This window comes from Fundulus heteroclitus, chromosome 6 (assembly GCF_011125445.2).
Source record: "Fundulus heteroclitus isolate FHET01 chromosome 6, MU-UCD_Fhet_4.1, whole genome shotgun sequence".
NCBI lineage: Eukaryota > Metazoa > Chordata > Actinopteri > Cyprinodontiformes > Fundulidae > Fundulus > Fundulus heteroclitus.
Window position 1 is genome coordinate 29,506,037 of NC_046366.1, and position 19,547 is coordinate 29,525,583.

At 40.5% G+C, this 19,547-nt stretch overlaps 1 protein-coding gene across 1 annotated transcript in view; it reads right to left on the reverse strand.

Moving 5' to 3' along the window:
* Positions 1-251: 251 nt before the first annotated feature.
* st6galnac3 (ST6 (alpha-N-acetyl-neuraminyl-2,3-beta-galactosyl-1,3)-N-acetylgalactosaminide alpha-2,6-sialyltransferase 3) overlaps positions 252-19,547 on the reverse strand; it is a 135,950-nt gene continuing 116,654 nt past the window's right edge. Inside the window, exons 4-5 of the mRNA XM_012851866.3 lie at positions 12,556-12,663; positions 252-8,992 (exon numbers count right to left, since the gene is read on the reverse strand). Of these exons, the coding sequence (XP_012707320.1) occupies positions 8,803-8,992; positions 12,556-12,663 (298 nt within the window). The 3' untranslated portion in view covers positions 252-8,802. The remainder of the gene's footprint in view (positions 8,993-12,555; positions 12,664-19,547) is intronic.

The window sequence follows — 19,547 nt, forward strand, 5'->3', positions numbered from 1 at the left end:
TGGTATTTTATTCATTACTGTGGCAGAAAGAACACAAACGGGTGCACCGATGATCAGACTCCGGTTTATTTCCGCACCGATTACATCAAAACCGAAGCCGTCGGGAAAAGCCCGGACTCAGCACCACCTCCACTCGTTTTTAAAATCTAATGAGACGCCTGATCTGAGATGACAGCACCGCCTGAGTCCCACATTCATAAAATATGAGCACATGTCACCCGGCTGGTTGTATTCTCATGCAACACACTCACTTTTGTTTTGAGAGGAATTTAATCACATAAAGGTTGTTTGGTGGATTCCTTTAATCCCCAAAGAGAATAAAACACACAGAAGACACAATCTACATCACTGGAAAGAAGAACATTCACAATGAATCTAATAATAGCCAAAAAAGCAGACAGCAACTGACAGATTAACAACATATAATCACTTCTCAACAAAATGCACGCTTCGACAACATGCAGCGTTTTTCCCCTCAGACAGCAGGAGTGTCTTAGATGTGTTACAAAAACATTCTGTGCAGCTCAAACACAACCAGTGATACAATTTTGCAAGGACACTTGAGCTGAATGATGGAAAGGAAAGTGCATTACAATGCCAAAAAAAAAAGCACAGGAAAGAAGGTGATAGAAATACCATTGTGAGAAAGCACTTTGAGAAATTGGCAGCTAAAGTCATGAAGGAAGAAAATGCTTCACAAAGAATTCAAATCAGACAATTAGACCTTCTTTAAGGAGCTGCTCCTGAAGCACGATGTGGACAACAGGAAAATGATGAAAGCAAAATATCATCCTTTGTACAGCGCGCTCTAATTTCTATTTCAACTAAATGACCTTCGGTTTCCCTTAACCCCCCGTTTCTTTTTTTCTTGATTTACATTTAGAGAGCAAAGTCCCAAAAAAAAAAATCCATCACTTTTATGTTAGAGGAGGAATGAAACTGAATAACAAGTTCAGTTCTGGAATAAAAAGAAGCAAATTTAAAACAAAAAAATATTAAAAATGTTAAAATGTTCAGGAGACAGGCCTGTAAATTACTTTTCCTTGTTTAGGAGATTCATACCTGAACACTAACCAGAGGAAAAACCTCATTAGGAGGTTATGGGTCTCTTCATACCTGGGTTTTACAAAATCCAGTATGGGTATGGTGTTCTCAGTGTTCTCAGTCTTTTAGCTGACCTGTTTTTAAGCAACATACTGACCCCAGCACTGTCACCAATGTATTTTTGATTGCCTCTGAGTAAATATATGAAATCTAATACAGAGTGTTGGTACAGGGCTGGGTTATTAGGATATTGGTCAGTTGGTGTTAATTCTCCATCTAGAGCTGCAGAATCGTGCTAGAATCACAGCTCAAATAAGGCAAAAATAAACTGAATGGAGATGACATAGAAGGAATCCAAGGATGAAAACTAAGTAAAGCTATTTGTTCTCTGATTGCATCCAAATCTGGATTTACAAGCCATAAAAATTATGTCTAAAGCTGCAAGTAGTTGTGTTTATCTTCCATACCCCGAGAACTATGTCAAAGTCGGAAATCATCCTTCGTTTCTTTATATTTTACTTTATAGTGTGCCAAAATCACTTATAATCCTTTAAATGGGCCCGGATTATTTGTTGTTTCTTCATACTTGGCTGCTTTTTCACTCATTTCAGTCTGGTGTTCATATTAGACTATAGCAGACAATTATTGTTCAGTACTTGTATAAAAAATATGCAATGTAAACCAGTAGGGAACACAAAAATGGCAATTTTTTTTAATATTTTTGCTCTATAATTAATTGTCACATGACAATCTTGGGCTGAATCTACATATGAGGTTCTATACAAAGTCTAGGATTGCCCCCGAGTGGTTAAATATTTAATAGCTAAATTTATAAATAAAAAGAGATCCAACTCCACTGCTATATCCACCACCTGCCACTCCAAGCATGTCAAAGTAGGAGAATCTCCATCAGTGCAGACAGAGCATCTGCATGGTGTAACATGAGATCAAGTAGCGCTATTATTGTACCATTGCTACATTTGTGACTTAAAACGAACATGATGGTTACTGACAAGAAGAAAACCGTGGAGACAGGGAGATAGGAAAAGGTGGATCTGACCATGACTGAAAGCAAACTCGAAGTATAAACACAGAGGTGTGTGATAATTTAGAAAAAGGAACTGATCTAGAACGGCTGGGAGAGTTACCGATTATGAAGGCAACTGGGGAAAATAACTGAGCAAAATGGACACAAGGAAAGCAGAGAGCTAAATAACAATACATGAAATCCAGAGGATTAGACGGAACCAGAACAGAGAAATCCAACAAATTCAACTCAAAGTCCTACAAATTGTGACTGCAGCAGTCTGGTTTAGCTGGACATCAGCTGTCGTGTGGGTGGAAAGGTGATGCCGCATCATTATTTACTTAAAGCCGTGTATCTTTGTCCCCTATAGAAACACAAAGCAGATACACACAGTGCTAGGGGTATCAGAAATAAAAACAAATCCTGGAAAAAAACCGAACCAGGACACTTCATCTGATCATTTCAACTGACAACTCTCTAAGAACCACCTTTTCTGCAGTTTCTAGTATTTTCAATCAAATTCAATCTCTGTGACAGTCTGCTGGCCGCTAAATGTAAATATCCAATCAGTCCTGTGGCACGTTGTCCTGGCAACACAAACCTGGTTCTTCCTTTGAACTTAGGAAGCATTTTATGAATAGAGGACAGGCAAGAGTCAGATGGATTCACAAACAAACAGAAACCTGCCTGAAAATGAGTGAAAAGCAGCTAGAGTTCACAGGAAAACTTTCATAGATCCTGTAGAACTAGAGATTAAAACAACTTTAAAACAGGACAAGGAAGTGAAGGTCATTGGAAACAAAATATAAGGAATTTGAAGGATGACTCAAGGCCTTTGAAGAGAGCTGTATGAAAACATGACTTGTATTTGTGATTTTCTAAGGTGTTTTAGATCATACAGTTTCAGTCCAGCCGTTTTTGCTCACAAATAGAAAAAGCACCTGGAAGCAGCTGGATAGAAACAGCTTTTTGTGCTGCAATAACACAGCCCATAAATAGTGTTCACGCACAGAAACCAACATAAAATGTCAACCTGACCTTTTTATGCTTTGCAGCTTGCACATAAGATATACCATGTTAATTAGTGAGTGTTGATGGTCCAAGCTGATCAATTTATTAATTATTTTTAGTTTTACATCATGTTGCTGCAACTATCCTGTGATTTCTTTCCTTAACATCAGGGTAATACAATCTTCTGAAACTCAAATTCAGCCATAATTTAATTTATGACATGACTGTTTTTGACTGGGACACAGATCATTCATTTAGATATATTCTTTCTCATACACTGTGTAATCCATTGGTTTTATTTCAGCATTAAAACTAAACAAAATGTAGGGATTGCTGATCAGAAAATAAGCAAAAAAAAAAAAAAAAACTGCATACAAACTACAATAAAGGCAACCATCATTAAAAGAAAAAACATGCAATAAAAGATATTAGCGGTTTGAAGCAAACCTTGAACTGATCTATTAAAAGTCACGTTAGATGATAATAAAACACGGCTCACAGCATGACTTCCCTCATCGAGTGAAAGGCTGTTACAGTGTGTGCTGGAAACGCTGCTGCAGAGGTAAGCGTGCGAGGTGACGAGCTGCCAGATGACTGAACAATCCCAGGCTGAGAGGGAATCTAGAAAAATGGTTGGTAACCTGGAAACATGCACGGCTATGGGGGTCTGGTCTCCCTTCAGCGTATAAAGAGGTCCTCCTCACATGTTCAGACTGTATTGTTCAGCAGATACTTCGATTCCCAGCTGCTTGTGGAGCATGGATGGGGGTGCACAAGTCGTCCCCGAGGAGATGGGAACGCTGACCCCTACCATGTCCTCGCCACCTTCTGTCCGCCGATAAGAATTTAAAACAGGACCGTTTTACATTTTGCCGATGCTCTCGTCAGCAGTGCTGATTTCCGATGAGCAACAAGGTGACAACAGGTCCGACGCAGGAGTATCACGCAGCAGAGGCAACAACAACTACACTCCGGACACACAATTTGCAGGCGAAGCAATAATCATCATCTGAGTGAAAACTGAGCTAAAATGCATGGATTAAACCCCCAGAGCTGCCAGCTTCTGAGCTTTTAGTTGCATTACTGACTTTCTTTTGATTACCTCTCAGGCTGATCGGCTGTCGATATGCACGAAAACGATGCATCTTTACAAAGACTGGAGCTTCTTTACCAAATTAAAATAACTAATTTAGTTTGGTTTTAGTTTTGTGATTAAAATGTTTACTGAGTATACAGGATACACAGAAATAGATTTAAAATACAGGAATAGATTTAATGCTTACAACAGTTTAACGGTTGAACTAGATATAGGCTCAATAATTGAGAAGACCAATCATCAAAGCAGCTGTGTTATTTCTCAAGGACTCCTTCGGATGTTTTCACCAGGCTGGCTTTGAATTAGCACTTTTTAAGCGATTATATCTCTAGAGTAAAATATAACAGCTACTAACAGATTAATTGCCGAACCCCTTTACGTGTGCTAAAGCTGCAAATCCAGCAGCCGCAACATGCAATCAATCCAAGCCGTTTTACTGTGGTGTGCACAATCTGCTTGTGTGTGGTGCTGTGAAATACAGTATGAATGTCTGCAGAAAAAGGCAAAATGCACAAATTTGAAAGCTTAGCGTTTGAGATATGAGGAAAGAAAGCAGGCGGCTACGCAAGGCTGGTGTGGTGAAAAATGTCACGGTACTTCTACAGAAGAATCACGGTCATGATTCTCATCATTTAGGTCAGAGAACTGCTGATGCAGTTTAGTTGTTTTGTATCTGGTGCAACGTTTGATTAATACTTTGGTGAAAATAAAAATTGCGCATCAGCATGAGAACAAAAAAACAGAAATGGGCAGATTTGAACTATTAAGGTCATGTTATTGTTTTAAATTCATTGTTTCAATTTTTTATTTGACTAAATGTATGTTTTATAAGGTAAAACGTGTTGACAGCACTTATATAAACCTGGTTTCCTGCTTTATAAACTAAGTGCTTGGCTTTAAATGCTATAATTCCTACTGAGTAGAGCCCCAGCAGCCCCCTGTGCTGCGAACGGTCTCACAGGAAGCTGCAGCGACCAATATGGTCTCGCTCTCTCCCAGCGAAGATAAGTGTTAATGATGAAAACCACAACCCAGACCCCGTAGGTCCCTTCTTCAGAATAACAAATTCGGCAATATTTAGCATTTTACAGTGAATTCCATTTAATATGTTGATTTCTGTGATTAATTTTGTGAAAGCAATGACTTTATAAAAAGTGTTTTTTTACCACCAAAAACCTCTTGACCAAAATTCTCCAGACTACATACACATCTCTTGAACTAAACGTAGAGTTTGTGGCTTTTAATGTTCCTCTGCAGGTTGTTATTTCTGTGAATTATTTAAGTGCAGCTGGAAGAATGTTTTAATGGAGTTTGATCATTGTGTTTGCTGAACACGACAAGAATGCAGTTTGGCCGAATGTGACCAAAGCTGCTGTTTGTTTGCAGGGAAACTCCACAGGGGGGCATTTAACTTGAGGCACATTAATGTGGGGTTGTTTTTCCAGCAGGCTTTCAGCTCAATCTTAATGTTTTCATCCACGGTTGAGGGGGAAAAAATCTATTAGATGTTTTGTTTTTATAATAATCCATTAGAATGTGTTTTTTAGCATTGGGAATCCCATTTCAACCTTTTTACAGGTTGAAAAAATGAGAACAAAAAGGATGACAAGACGAGGTTGTTCATGCTAGTTCTGCATGGTCTCCTCCTCTGTCTCTGGGTACTCAGGCTTCCAGAGTTTAAAAGTGTGTGCGCGTGGTTGATTGTCCAGTGAAGGAATGTCCTGATTATACTGCATCTCGCTGGAGATAGGCACCAGCTCCCCGCAGCTGTTTTTAAGCACATGGAGGCTCATCCTCCTAGTCCGGCTGCCTTTCTTCCTGCTTCTAGGTGAAGGCGGACGCTTTTCTTTTCTCTCCTCTCTTCCTCTCCTTTTCCCTCTCCCTCCCTCGCTTTCCTGCCTGCTCCTATCGATCTTTTTGGAGCCTCTTTTTACATATCTTCCAAACTATAAATTATGGATCTGGTCAGTTGGACTCTCAACGTAATTGATCAAATTTTCTCAACGAGAAGACTGGACGAAGGAGAGCGCCTGTGCCCGAGAGGACATGTGCAGCTGGACACACAGTAGGGAAGAGGATCGTGTGTCTGTCCATTTTGTCTGTCGAGGATGTTGAAAATGTGTTCAAAATTGGATTTACGATAACAGAATTTCTGCTTTTTGGAGCTGCCGGTTACCAGGAGTATTGAGGAATACTGAAAACATCAGCAGCTGGTTCAGCCCATGTCAAGGCTGCCTGAACTATGTGAGGGATATGTTCGCTTCCAGCACTCCGACTGAAATGCTGTGTAAGCAGAACTGCAGGTCAGCTGCGGTTCTTGAACTTGCTGGCAGGATGGGAACGATCTGGGAGAAAGCTAGAAGCTGGACTCTGGCAGAATGACCACAATTTTGGCTGTTTCGAATCGCCATTGAGAAGAACCAGTGAGACTTTAAGGCAGGCAGAAAAACAAGAGTCTGCCTGCCCAAAACGAATGCTGCTATCCAAACTGGCTCCCCTGCAATCTTAATTTCTCCTGGATGATATGTAAACAAGACGCCTTGTGAGATGTGACATCTGTGACCTTGAGCCCACTGAACTGCCTGATAATGTTCCTTCACTATCAAAAACTAATGGCTACAAGTGCTATCTGAGACAGTTCATAGACAAACACACACATGATTACACAAAAACAAACACACACACGCACACACTGCCTCTACTATGCTTTCTTCTCTTACTCTGCTGCTTTCTGTTTTAGCTGCAGGGTCAGAAAGGTCATATCAGAGACCTCAAGCTGTAGCTTTCTTAGACTTTTTAGTGATGAATCTCGTTCTTTCTGTATGTTTGTTAATGTATGAAAGAATTCTAGTCACGGATTCATTTAGCGTATTCATTTTGTTTTTCCAATGTATGTCTATAATGTTTTTCTGTTCATGTACAGCACTTTAAATGTATTGTTACTGAAAAGTGCTATATAAATAAATTTACCTTACCTTACCTTTAAGCCTGTTTGCTGTTGCGATAACCCAGATAACCGAGAATTTGCCCATTCATTTAAAGTCTTTAATTCTTGCTATTTTGATGATTATGGCTTGAGTACAAAATAAACAATATTAAACTTCATGATATTCAAACTTTTTGAGCTGAGTTGTATTTTGAAGTGTGGCACTTTTGGCTCTTGTTAATTAAAAGATGTCTTGCAAAGATAATTTAGCGATTTTGTTCAACGGCTTTGACAGCTAAGCTAAAGCAACTAATTTTGTGCCCTGAAATTATTTATTTTCCATGCCAACTTTTAGCCCAGTTTGCACATGTGACTACAGCTCACCTGCAAACCCCAACGATCCTCCGTCTGCTTGCATTGCAGCAGCAATTGGAGAGAAACCTCAGCTCTATCTCGCTGTTCTCTGCGCCTTTGTGCATTAGGTTGCCTGAATTAGAAGTCTTTGACTCCTTTCAGTTGACGCCTCTGGTCCCGTAGGACCCAGCAGAAGCTCACAGGTTATTCTTCACTGTCCTGTAACAGATGCATTCGAATGAGAAGTCAGTGAGCAGGAGACGTGCACGCCGCAACCAGAGACAAATGGGACAAAGTCTGCACGGCGATGCGTTACACAAAGAGGCACAAAGCTGGATGAGAAGAGGAGAGAAAGAGAGTGAATGCATCTTCTTCTTTGTCTATACAATGAACTGCAAAGTATATTGCAGGCACAAAATGATAATGGGATACAATTAACTTCAAATGGTTTCACTGCACACATAAATCTCCTCCTCTGTAGGGCCACAAACTCCTTCCAGAGAGATAGATTTTCTAATTGCACCTCCCTCTCTGTGCTGCTCACATTGTCATTGGCACAGTAAATCAGCAAACCCTCCAGAGACTAATCCGAAACCACAAGAAGTCGCTGAAATTCAGTTGCACTGGATCATAACAAGAAAAAAGAGATGACATCTTTAAGTTGAAACACAATGGAGCTGATTTACGACTCTGGGTTTACCTGAAACCTGATTTTTGATCGCTTCAGATCTCTGTCAAACAGCCTTGTTTGCTGATGAAGAGGCATTTTTTTTTCCTTTTAACAACGCATCGCAGCAAATTGAAACTGACAGAGCATCTGCCTTCAGTACTCCCTCTTCCAGATATGAAGGCTTGTATGAAGCTTTTTACAGATTAATTACAACCTGACAGGAGACGAGCTCTCAGAGGAAACAGCAGAAAAGCTGATGAGATGTTCAAACCCACACGACTCGTCTGGTTGGAATTCTTCCCCAAGTTCAGCGCGAGTTAACACGAGATAGCTTCTTTTTCTTCTCTTTCGCTCAAGCTCAAGGCGTCCCTTGCTGGACTCACAGAGCCACAAACGGATTGGTCTGTCAGCGCAGGGCAGGAAGGCGTTCCACATTCGTCTGCTGAAAAGGTACAATTCAAGAAGCCAGCGGTATGAAAAATGCTGCCCACGTTTAGCCTTCAGATTGCCTCAATTCTGAAGACCAAAGCAGAACCAAGTAACGGATATGGAGTGAAGCTTAAAACTGATGTGTGTGTTTGCTTGAGTCACTGCAGAGGTTTGTCTGTTTGGTCTCTGGATGCTGATGAAAGCCTCTCGGATGTGGATTTTCCCCTGCTCAGGCTCAGCCGGGGTCACGACAGCTGCCACGGAGGGTTGAAGAACTTGATGGAGTGGGTCTTGGCCCACTTGGCGAAAACGGACTTCTCTGTGATGAAGCGGTGTCCGCCGTAGGGGGCGCTCTCGTGAAGCTGGTACTCTGCGCACTCGTCTCGGCTGCCCGCCTCGTAGTAGTGGTAGGGAACCTTCCTGTAGCCCTCGGTCCTAGGAGGGAGGAAGAGAGGTTATCAGACAATGTCTTTCTCTGCAGATGTGGAAGAGAAGATCTTTAACATGACTTTGGTGATGAGACTATTGACACCAGATAATAAATGATTGTTGGATGGTTAAATGGGAAATACAGTGCCTGGAAAAAAATCATTCACTCCACATTTTATCCTGTTAAACCACAAACCTGAGCGTATTTTATTAATAGTGCAATGGCGTGTATTTAGTGAACTTTCTGTCAAAATCTTCTTTGCACATTACCTCAAGCTCACTCAGATCAGATGAAGCAGGCCTGTGAAGATCTGTTTTCAAGTATTGCCACTGATTGTCATTTGGACTTTGACTGGGCCGTTTGCTTTCTTATGAACCAGTCCATTGGAGCTCTGACTGAATGTTCTGGGTCAATGTCCTGCAAGGAGGTGAACCTTCAGCCCAGCCTCTAATACTAATGTTTTCATGGCCACTTGGCTGTTATTGCAACATACAAAACGATCCTTTATGTAAACGTTGCACAGCTAATAGTCATGTTCTCCCACCTGAGCTGTGGATCTCTGCATCTCCTCCAGAGCTCCCATGGGCCTCCTGGCTGCTCCTCTGATTATTGAGCTCCTCGGTGAGCCTGTTAGTGAACGCTATGCCTTCTCTACAACCTTCTCCCTGCCCTGTCTGCTGTGTTGCTTGGCCTCAATGACGATATTTGTTCTCTTATGTTCTCTAACGAACCTCTGAGACCTTCAAGAAAACAGCTGTTCTTATAATAAATTACACATTTGTGACAATTACACCATTTGGGTGACTTTTGAAGGCAACTGGTTGCGCTGAAACCTATTTAGGGTAAAGGAGGCTGAATATAGATGAATTGCCCACCGTTTTTCATAATTATCCGCTACTATGTGTTGATCTATTATATGTAATACCAGTAAAATGAAATAGTTTGTGTTTAGAACGTCAAGAAATTATAAAATAAAAAAACTAATGATAAATGGCTATGAAAATCTTGGCAAAAACACTGCATAATAATGCACAGAAAATAAAGCAGCATGCTGTACTGGGATGTTGGTCTGCATTTTAACATCAGCCTCCGGTGTGAAGGTGACAAATCTGACTGAATTCAGTGCAGAAATACTTTGCAAGCTGATGGCAGAGGACCTGCACATCATCTATAATGTTGTTGGACTATGATAGAAACACAGAGATCATGGGAGAATGCAAACTATTTTCCTGCAACAAGATGGTCCTATTGCTGACTGATTTGATTCGTTCAAGGCTGATGCATAGGGTGGTAGAGTAGCTGGTGGTTTAGACATGAAAAATAACTATAAAACAAGCACCTTGAATTTAACTTTTTTGTTTGTACATGTAGACAAATGAAGACCCAGCAATGAATGGCAGACGGCTCAGAATGTTGCACAGCTGAACTTCAGGAGGGTTTCTGACCGCATGGATGCACCGCAATAAAACTACCAATTAAGTAATGTGTGATTTGAGAGTGAACGCATAATTAGTGAGTCTGCCAGGACTTTGTCTCAGTGGAGGTTCAGTTAGGACAGGTGGCCAGCTTTGATGCTTCTGGATGACCTACTACAGTCTCCATCCTGGGATAAACTGAGACATGCCTCATTCAATCACCAGCCAAGTACATTCTCTGAGCACTTATCCTGTTCCAAACACTTTCCTGCAAAAAAAAAAAACTCTCCCAGATGGTTCTGTGTAGCTCACCGCGTGGTGAGTCAGGTTTCCCATCCTGCAACTCGGGGATGAACTGCAGCCGCAGCTGTGAGCAAGGTTTTATCAGCCAGGATCGCATTAATGCTGTTCGATCTGAGCGAGAACGAATCCCAGCAGACGGGCTACAGATCTTCCACAAAAGCTTTTCAGAGAGAAAAAATGATGTTAAATCTGTAGGTGAGTTTTATTTATTATTATTTTAAGAAGAACTGCACTGATATTCATTTGGTTTAATTTCAGTTCACGTAAACATACAGCTGCTTTTAAAGTACTTTTCGAAAGTGTTAAATTACCCGTCATTTCTTTCCAGGGGCTAGATTTGGTTCTGATCAATAAAGTGCTCCCGATCAATAGTTCTTCACGCTGAAGGTCTTGCAGAGTTTTTCACAGGACTTTTGCTGCTTTTCGCCACATTTCCTGCCATCAGAACATCATATTGTGTGCGAGACGACTTCTCGCACACATTTATTGAAAACAGTTTTGAGTATTTTTCTTAGTACAATTATCGAGTTTGAAGCTTTTGCATTATGACAATCTAGTAATATGGGCTGCAAAGTATATTCCCCCTGTCAGCAGGTTTTCCTTTGATTAAAGTGCCTGTTTAACAGCAAATATATTAAATAATTTCTCATTAAACATTAGCAATCTGTACAGCAGAGAAACTCTGAAAACACGACGAGTAAGAAAAATTTGGGCGGCTTTGCCCTGAATTTCCTCTGGCTAGGTCCAGTTAGAAATTTGCATTATAAAGAAAAGAACTCAACTAAAAAATAAAAAAAAGAACACCGAAGCACAAAACAGTGGATCCAGTTCATTGTGTCCTCTGCTGTCGGTTTCTAATGGCGAGTGACAGCTTTATGAGCGGATGACTTGTGTGGCAATTGCACCGGGAGGACGAACAGAGACAGAAGAGAAGCAGCCATTACAGCAGCAGCCAGAGAGCGATTGTGGCTCTCTGCCAGTTCGCCGCAATACACAGCCCAATCACCGCTTCTCCTCCGTGTCACACAGCGGTGCGTACCGGCGTTAACAAATAAATTCAATCCCACCCTCTCTGCGGCACCTGTTGCGGCTCCGCTCAAGTCAACTCTGGCCGCACCTTTAAATCTGGGAACCCGTCGCCGCTTCACGCCAACACCGAGAAAACTTAGAGGAACACAACAGCTGCAGGCAACAAGGATGGAGAGACATAAATGATGCACAAGGGGAGAGGGAGAAAACTATCCCTTAACTGCCTCGCTAAATAATCAAATCTCCTCTGTGCCGGTTGAATTGCCCCCCTCCTCTCCGCCATGTGTCTGCAGCTCTTATCTCAGCTCCCGCTGTGCACAGGGGAACATACGGAGGATAAAAAGCAGGATTTTCCAGCGTGCATTAGAGGAGCGTGTTTGATTCGGGGGGGGGATACAGGAGGTTCAGGTGGCGCTACGGCGCATGATGGGTTCATCGAGGGTGCGACGCATTTAGAAACAGGGTCGGCCGAAACCCAGAGCATCGTGTTTGTCATCCCTCCAAGGGCCTCGCAGGCTGACAGTAATCACTCACCCAGGATTCGGGGGAAAAGACGACAGCCCTTTACACGGGGAACGACTTAAAGCAGAAGGGAACCGCAAAGCCCACGGCAGAGACACAAGGAGGGATGGGAGCAAAGCAAATTTAGCCATTAAATCCAACCAGTCAGTTTAGAAATGAAACAATATGTAGTTAAAGATGTGAATGAGAAGATTTCGTTTGAAATCTGATGCTCTCCCCCCACCTCCCCTCCCCATGTGAGTACAGAGAAAAAGAGGAAAGTGTGGAGGCAGCAGGCTGTGCAATCACTGGTGTCTTACTTGCAGTAGGTGTCATTTATCATGCCGTAGATATGGATCTCTTTGCACATGTCCATGGCGAGGATGAGTGTGAACCAGCCGGTGCTCAGGTAGGAGCCGGACTGAATCCTGCCAACACAAGAAAACATCGCATGTCGGTTAGCATAATATCCATTCAAATATTAATCATTTGCAATTACAGAGTTTGGTTAACGCTGTTCCAGTGACCTTTGCGCCCGTTGCTCAGGCATTACAGCTCAACTGAGTGCTTGAATTATTTTAACATATGCTTGCACTGTGGGCAAGCTCCACATCTGATCCTCGGCTCAAATGCAAATTTAAATATAAAGGTATTAGCAGGCCAGCAGAAGTACCATGGTCTCCCTCAACAGACGCCCAGCTCGATATGACTTTTAATTTTATAACACAGGTTTCTCAGTTCGAAGCTTTTTACGCTCGAGTGGAGATGTGAAAACGGCGGAGAAACAACAGGCAGCTCTTGAATTATTGAAGCACCTGGTGGGCAAATCGATAACATGTATAATCTTTTCATAAACCCCAGACTATCTGTGTGTGATTTGTGATGTTCAAAGTTAAGACATGTCAGCTTCGATCAGAACATGGGGTTGAGTTTCATCTTGGCAGGAGGTTTAGAAGAAAGTCTGAGGTTCACGTCTGAAGCCTTAGTCTGCCTGGGCAGGGGGCCGCAAACTCCCCGGGGCCACTCAGCGAACCAAAATATAGTAAGGTAATGATAAAAAAGAAATTATATATATATATATATATATATATATATATATATGAAGTATTTATTTGATTTGGAACCACCAGTGTCTGTGAACTCTCCAGAGTCGTAGCATTCATCTTAACTCTAAAAAATATAAACTATTATCAAGTTCAACTGAAACCATTTGTCATGAACAAAGTATAGCCCACCTTCCACCCACAGTGCAAAAACACGACTGGATTTAACTGGTCTCTCTAAATTGCTCTTAGATATGACTGCATGCATGCTTGTTTTTCCTGTGTGTTTTTATGTTGCCGTGCGATGGACTGCTGACCTGTCCAGGGTGTACCCTGCATTTTATCCAATGACAGCTGGAGATAGACACAAGCTTGCTCTGATGAACTAAGCTACTTTGTTTAAGCCACAACTGCAAAAGCTAAGTTCATTGCAAAAAAAAAAAAAAAAAAGCTAATACCTGCAGTGAAAGGTGGCGGTGGCAGCAAAATGTTCTGGCCTTACTCGTCTTCAAAATTAAACTTGAGTAGCCCTAAATAAAACTCGGTGTGACCAAATACCCTCAGTTGGTTGTTGCAAAGCTAAAGAGGAAGAGGCATACATCCAGATCATAAAAGTATTGTTACAACAGAGCAACGTTTTGGCTACAGTTCAGAAGTAAATGTGGAAGAAGATTTTCAGGGTCTCTTGCCACTGCAAAAACGGACCTAAAAATAAGTAAAATGTTCTTAAAATTAGTGCATTTGTCCTTGATTTGAGCAGGTGAATAACATGATTTGCCAACGGAATAAGATTTTTGCACTTAAAATAGGAACAACTCATCTCCATCATCTTATTTCAAGTGCAGGATGTCTAATTATCTTATTTTAGGGGTAAAGATACTGATTCCATTGGCAGATAATCTTATTTACCTGCTTAAATCAAGGACAAATACACTAACTTTAAAAACATTTTACTTATTTTTAGATCCGTTTTTACATTGTGAAGAGGGCTGTGGACAAGAGATATCAGCACAGATAGATGTGGAGAACGTTCGGACAGCAGAGTGGGCGATATTGTCAGGTTAATAGCACAGTACCAAAGATGACTGAATGCTGAAACTCAATCAGAAGGTTCCCTCAACAAAGCATTAGCATAATGACCCCAACACATATCCAACCATGTGGAAGCAGCTTTCTTATTTTCTTTACTGGCCTGAAAACACCTGGAAACATCCCCAAAAAAAGAGCAGGGGTGAGTTGGATGGGAGAGGGATGTCTGGGTCTCCCGCAGGGATGTGTTACCTAATCTCAGATAAGCCAGGGACGATAGATACATTGATGACTGAATAAGAATGGACGCTTCAATTATTGTTTTTCCCTCCCGCACTGGAATCACCTTTTATATGAAAATGAGCACTAACCAGACAAATAACTTACCTTGAATCTAAAATCTCAAGCCGACCAGAAACATTACTTGGCTTGCAGAGGAAACGATCAAAAACAGTCTGCGAACACATGGATCATTAAATTCAGCAAAGTTAAATAGGAACCAGGCAGAGAGATTTCCATAATGTAGTTTCTACAGTGATAGCTGTTAAAAATGGAAGCTCAAAGTAAATAAGTTCAGAAATAAGTGCATTATGGGGGGTTCAAATTACTTGTGTCTCCAGCCACATGCTGCTCGGTAATGACGGCATCGGTGTCTCTGCTCTGCACGCTGCTGCGCAAATAATGTGAGTAACACAGTTCACATCTGTGCCTTTCATGCTCAGGCTCACGAGGATTGAGTCCATAACGCTTTGTAGTGTGTTTATTCCTGTTTCCTCCCAATGAATCCAACGATTTACATCTCAAAACCAACTCTGGAGGAGCTGCAGAGATCCACGGCTCCGAAATTGTTAGGGGTGGAACGATAATAGGAAAACATGCGATGCGCTTTAATATTGGTGAATTTTGAAATAAAGACACGACTAGCAATAAATAAATGACTAAAGAGTGTTCATGTCGTTCTGCTTTGGGTTCCCCGCAAACACAGACCTGAGATAATGAGTAGCCTACTAGAAAAAATATGGTTTGTTTCATCTAAAGGTGCTATTGAGAGAATACTTCACTCTGTTGGTGTAATTCAGGAGAGAAGTTTGCTTTATTAATCTTGAAAGCCAAGATGGCTGTGACCATTGAATTGCCGTGGTTAATAATTCCGATTTATGGCAGTGTCTTCTTTGACTTTCAGGGTATCATGGAGTTCAAGAGCCACATTTATATATCAATAAATTTTTCTATATTGTTAAATTGATGGAATGATGTAACGTCTTGTGCTGAACTTCCTTTGCAGAATTTTGCCTTTGTAGACAGGCTTAATGGGGGGGGCATTTATTTTTTAATTGTAACTGCATTTCTTTTATGCAAATGATACACAGTTATATCTATAAAACCAAATGAGTTCAACCGAATACCCTGGTTATAAGCATGTCTCCTAGGGCTGAACAATTAATTGCATTTTCAATATAATCGAAAACGCAATTTCCAAATCGCAGAGTCTGCAATTTTTGGCTATATAACAATCAGGGAATTAGACACGTCCTTTAGGTGTTGGTAAAATGTTTAAAGTGGGTTTGCCTCCACATGGAAGGGAAGACAGTTGCAGCAGTGAGATAATCTAATTTTTTTACTTGTATTAGAGTTTATATAATCATACAAAGCATTAAGTACTGGTCAATCAGTTTAATACACAGACTTGCTTGTTGGTTGCACTTTAATAAACTAAAAGCTGTTCTCTTGAATAATATTCTGATTAATAGAAACATTAAAAATTCTTGTTTAAAATAGTCCTTGTTTACAAACATCTTTATTTAGAAGCCATTTTTGTTGCTTGTGGTTTAATGCAGAGAAAAGTCAAAATTGCAATTTTGGTTGAAACATATTGTAGTCAGAACACAATCATTTCTGCTCTGAGTTTAGATGCTGCGGGTCTTTTAGCAACTAATCTGCACAGCGAGGAAACAAGTTGATTTATTGTTTGTATATGTTTAAAAAGACATGATAAATTAAAGCGCATTAAATCGCAATATTAAGAAAAAAAAAATCGCAATTAGATTATTTTCCAAAATCGTTCAGCCCTAATGTCTCCCTGTCTTAAAGGTCTTGTATTCTCTAATTTTCTGAGGCTAAATCCTGATAAAACAAAGGTGATAGTTTTTGGACTGGAGCATTTCCTATGAATAATATTACTCAATCTTTTAGTTCACATATAAAACAAGTTTTGCTAAAATCAGAAAACACTTATTCTCAAGATGATGCAGCAAAAGGTGTTAGTGTTTTACCCTCCAACAGATTCTCAAAGTCTTGGCTCCTCCTTATCTTAAAGACATTTGTGAGCCTTATTATCCAAACAGAGTCCTTTGTTCGCATACGTCTGGCTTAATTGTTGTTCCCAGAGTCGTTAGACGTAGAACAAGGGGCCGAGCCTTCAGCTATCAGACACCATGTGGAATCAGCTGTCAGCCTGGGTTCAAAATGCTAACGCATTCTCAGTGTTCAAGCTCAAGCTTGAAAGAGCTTTTAATTAATTTTTCTACCTGTTTCTGACACATTCTAAGAAAATGTTTCACTTTCATCTTATTTTATGCCTTACGCGTTTTCTTTGTCTTGAATCTGGCACGGTTTTAGAGTCGTTTATGTGAAGCAGTTTTGATAACCTGGTATGCTGAGAGGTGCGATCACTATATAGCTACAAGTATAAAGTGATGTAGAGGACCATATGAACACAGATCAACAGGTATTTATAGAAACAGGTGCTTACACATACATTTCTACACAGAGAAACCCTATAGTTAGCTTTGGCTGCCACTAAATACATCCTGTTTTAAAATATACTGCATATTTTTCAGTGATGTTATCAAAGGTGTTTGTTGTTTGTACCTGCGATACTTTTTTTTTGTCTGTGTTGTTCTTTCTATCTCCCTTTCTGCAGGTGTAGAAGCAGACTCCGATGATGTTATCTTGCAATCTCTTTTTCCCTCTGCTCTATTTTTGTCACATATTCTCCATTTTAACGTTTTGCCTCATCTTTTCTCTTCTTTTCTTTCTCTTTTACCTTTCCGTTTCTCTTTTCATTGAACAGGAAAAGCTCCCAAAATAAAATTCAATAAAGTTTTTTTTTGCGTATGTATCAAGCGGAGCACTATGGCGAAAACCGTAATGCTCCACTTGGGAAACTAAATCTGTTGGGTCTCTCTTTGGCATTAAGACAGCAACTCTAAGTGTTACACACGATTTCTCTGGAGCAATAGAGAACTCTTCCCATAAAAACCTGCTCTTTTTATGTCACATTTTATTTGCTTAGTTAATTTGAGTCAAAAGTTTTAATTATCTGTATTTTTTCTGTTATTAACTTCAAAGAAAAACAGGTTTAAAAACTTGGCTCTCAATGAGAACCTGCGTAAGCAAAGGTTAAATAAAATAAGAAAAAAAAATGCATTTTCTAAAACATTTAAGCAGTTTATATCAATCTTTGCATGTTGTAAATTAGGCCAAAGGACAGACAGTGTAGGATTTCAACTCCTGACCTGCTATAGTGGAGCGTTACAGGTAGACTAGACGGCACGCATCTGATGAGAAAATGTTCATTTTTACTTCATAGCATTGACAAGCTGTCAGGACATTTAGGATATTCAGAATAGCTCCCATATGGTCCCAGAAAGCAAAACAATATTGATAAATAAATTAATAATTTCATAACACCAATTGTTTAAAATGAATTAAAACAGAGGTAAGCTTCTTTGTAATTTCAACGTAAAATGTGCTGGACTCTGAGTTTTTTTGTGCAAGATGTGCTTCTTACAGCGTCCGTCAGTGTGGCATTTCTCCCCCGGTCTGAGGTGTTCTAGCTGTTGATGACTGTTATCGTCAGAGACCGAGCCGCTGAGGCTGCAGCTCATCACTGACATTCCTCGACACTCGCGGCCATGGAGAGGCTGCGCCACGGGTTTTTCCCATAATTCAACACAATTAAACCATAAAAGATATGTGTTAGTAAAAAAAAAAGCTTGCATCATATAATGCTGTGTTACAGTGCTGGATTTGACAGACATGTTCCGGTTCATAGCTGGAATGGATGAACTACGCTCATATTAGGCAGAGTTTGGTTCAGGAGGTTCTGGTGCTGGAGGAAGTCGTGTGGGCAGAGGCTGATGTGTGGACCTGGAAAGACTACAAGGCAGCTGCTCAATTAAAGCTGAACCAAACGCTAAAACAAAGAAGATCTTGGGCTAATGATCACACTAGATCACCACAGATGGATTATAGACAGCTGTATCCAGATGAACTAAGCTCAACTGAGCATTCCCGGTTGGTAAACCTGATTTGTTCAGGTTCTGCTTCTGTAACTTTACAAGGACTCAGTCTGTCTTGTTGAAGCGAGCTTGCATTTCCAAGGCTTGTATTTTATATAGTTTTCATTTGCACTCTTTAATTCCTGACTTTTCTGCCGGTGTACTCCGCAGGGGGAAGCTGAATGCTGTGCTTGTGTGACAGTTGTTTACGTTTAGAGAGTCCGGGCAGTCTGTTTGGTGTAATATCGTGTTGTGAGCTGTCATTATTGAAATGTCGGCAGCCTGGCTATGGCGTGGTTGCGCTGTCAGTTTGCCACAGACCTCAGTGATTACACAGTTAAAGCTAAGGTTGTTTTTCAAGGCAAGGCAAGGCAAGGCAAATTTATTTATATAGCACAATTCAGTACAAAGACAATGCAAAGTGCTTTACATGATTAAAATATAGCAAAAATAAAAACAAGTAGGAATAAAATGTAGATAAAAATAGAGTAAAAGCAAATAGGGATAGAATGTAGAAACAAAGAACATTAAAAACAGTAAAACAGTTTAACTAGAACAGTCAAAGGCAATTTTAAACAGATGTGTTTTTAATCTTGATTTAAAAGAACTCAGGGTTTCAGCACCTTTACAATTTTCTGGAAGTTTGTTCCAGATAAGTGGAGCATAGGAACTAAATGCTGCTTCTCCTTGTTTAGTTCTGGTTCTAGGTATGCAGAGTAGGCTGGAGCCAGAAGACCTTAGTGGTCTGGAGGGTTGATACGCTGATAACAAGTCTGTGATGTATTTAGGTGCTAAGCCATTCAGGGATTTATTTCAGGTTATCTGCAAGGTGGAGAAGGCCCAACTTTGAGAGGAACGGCTTGCCACGGGCTTGCTGACATCTCTGCTATGAACATGAGATATTATTCATTTTACCCTCTGTGAACAAAACTAGTTCTTTTCAGAGGGAAATAGCAC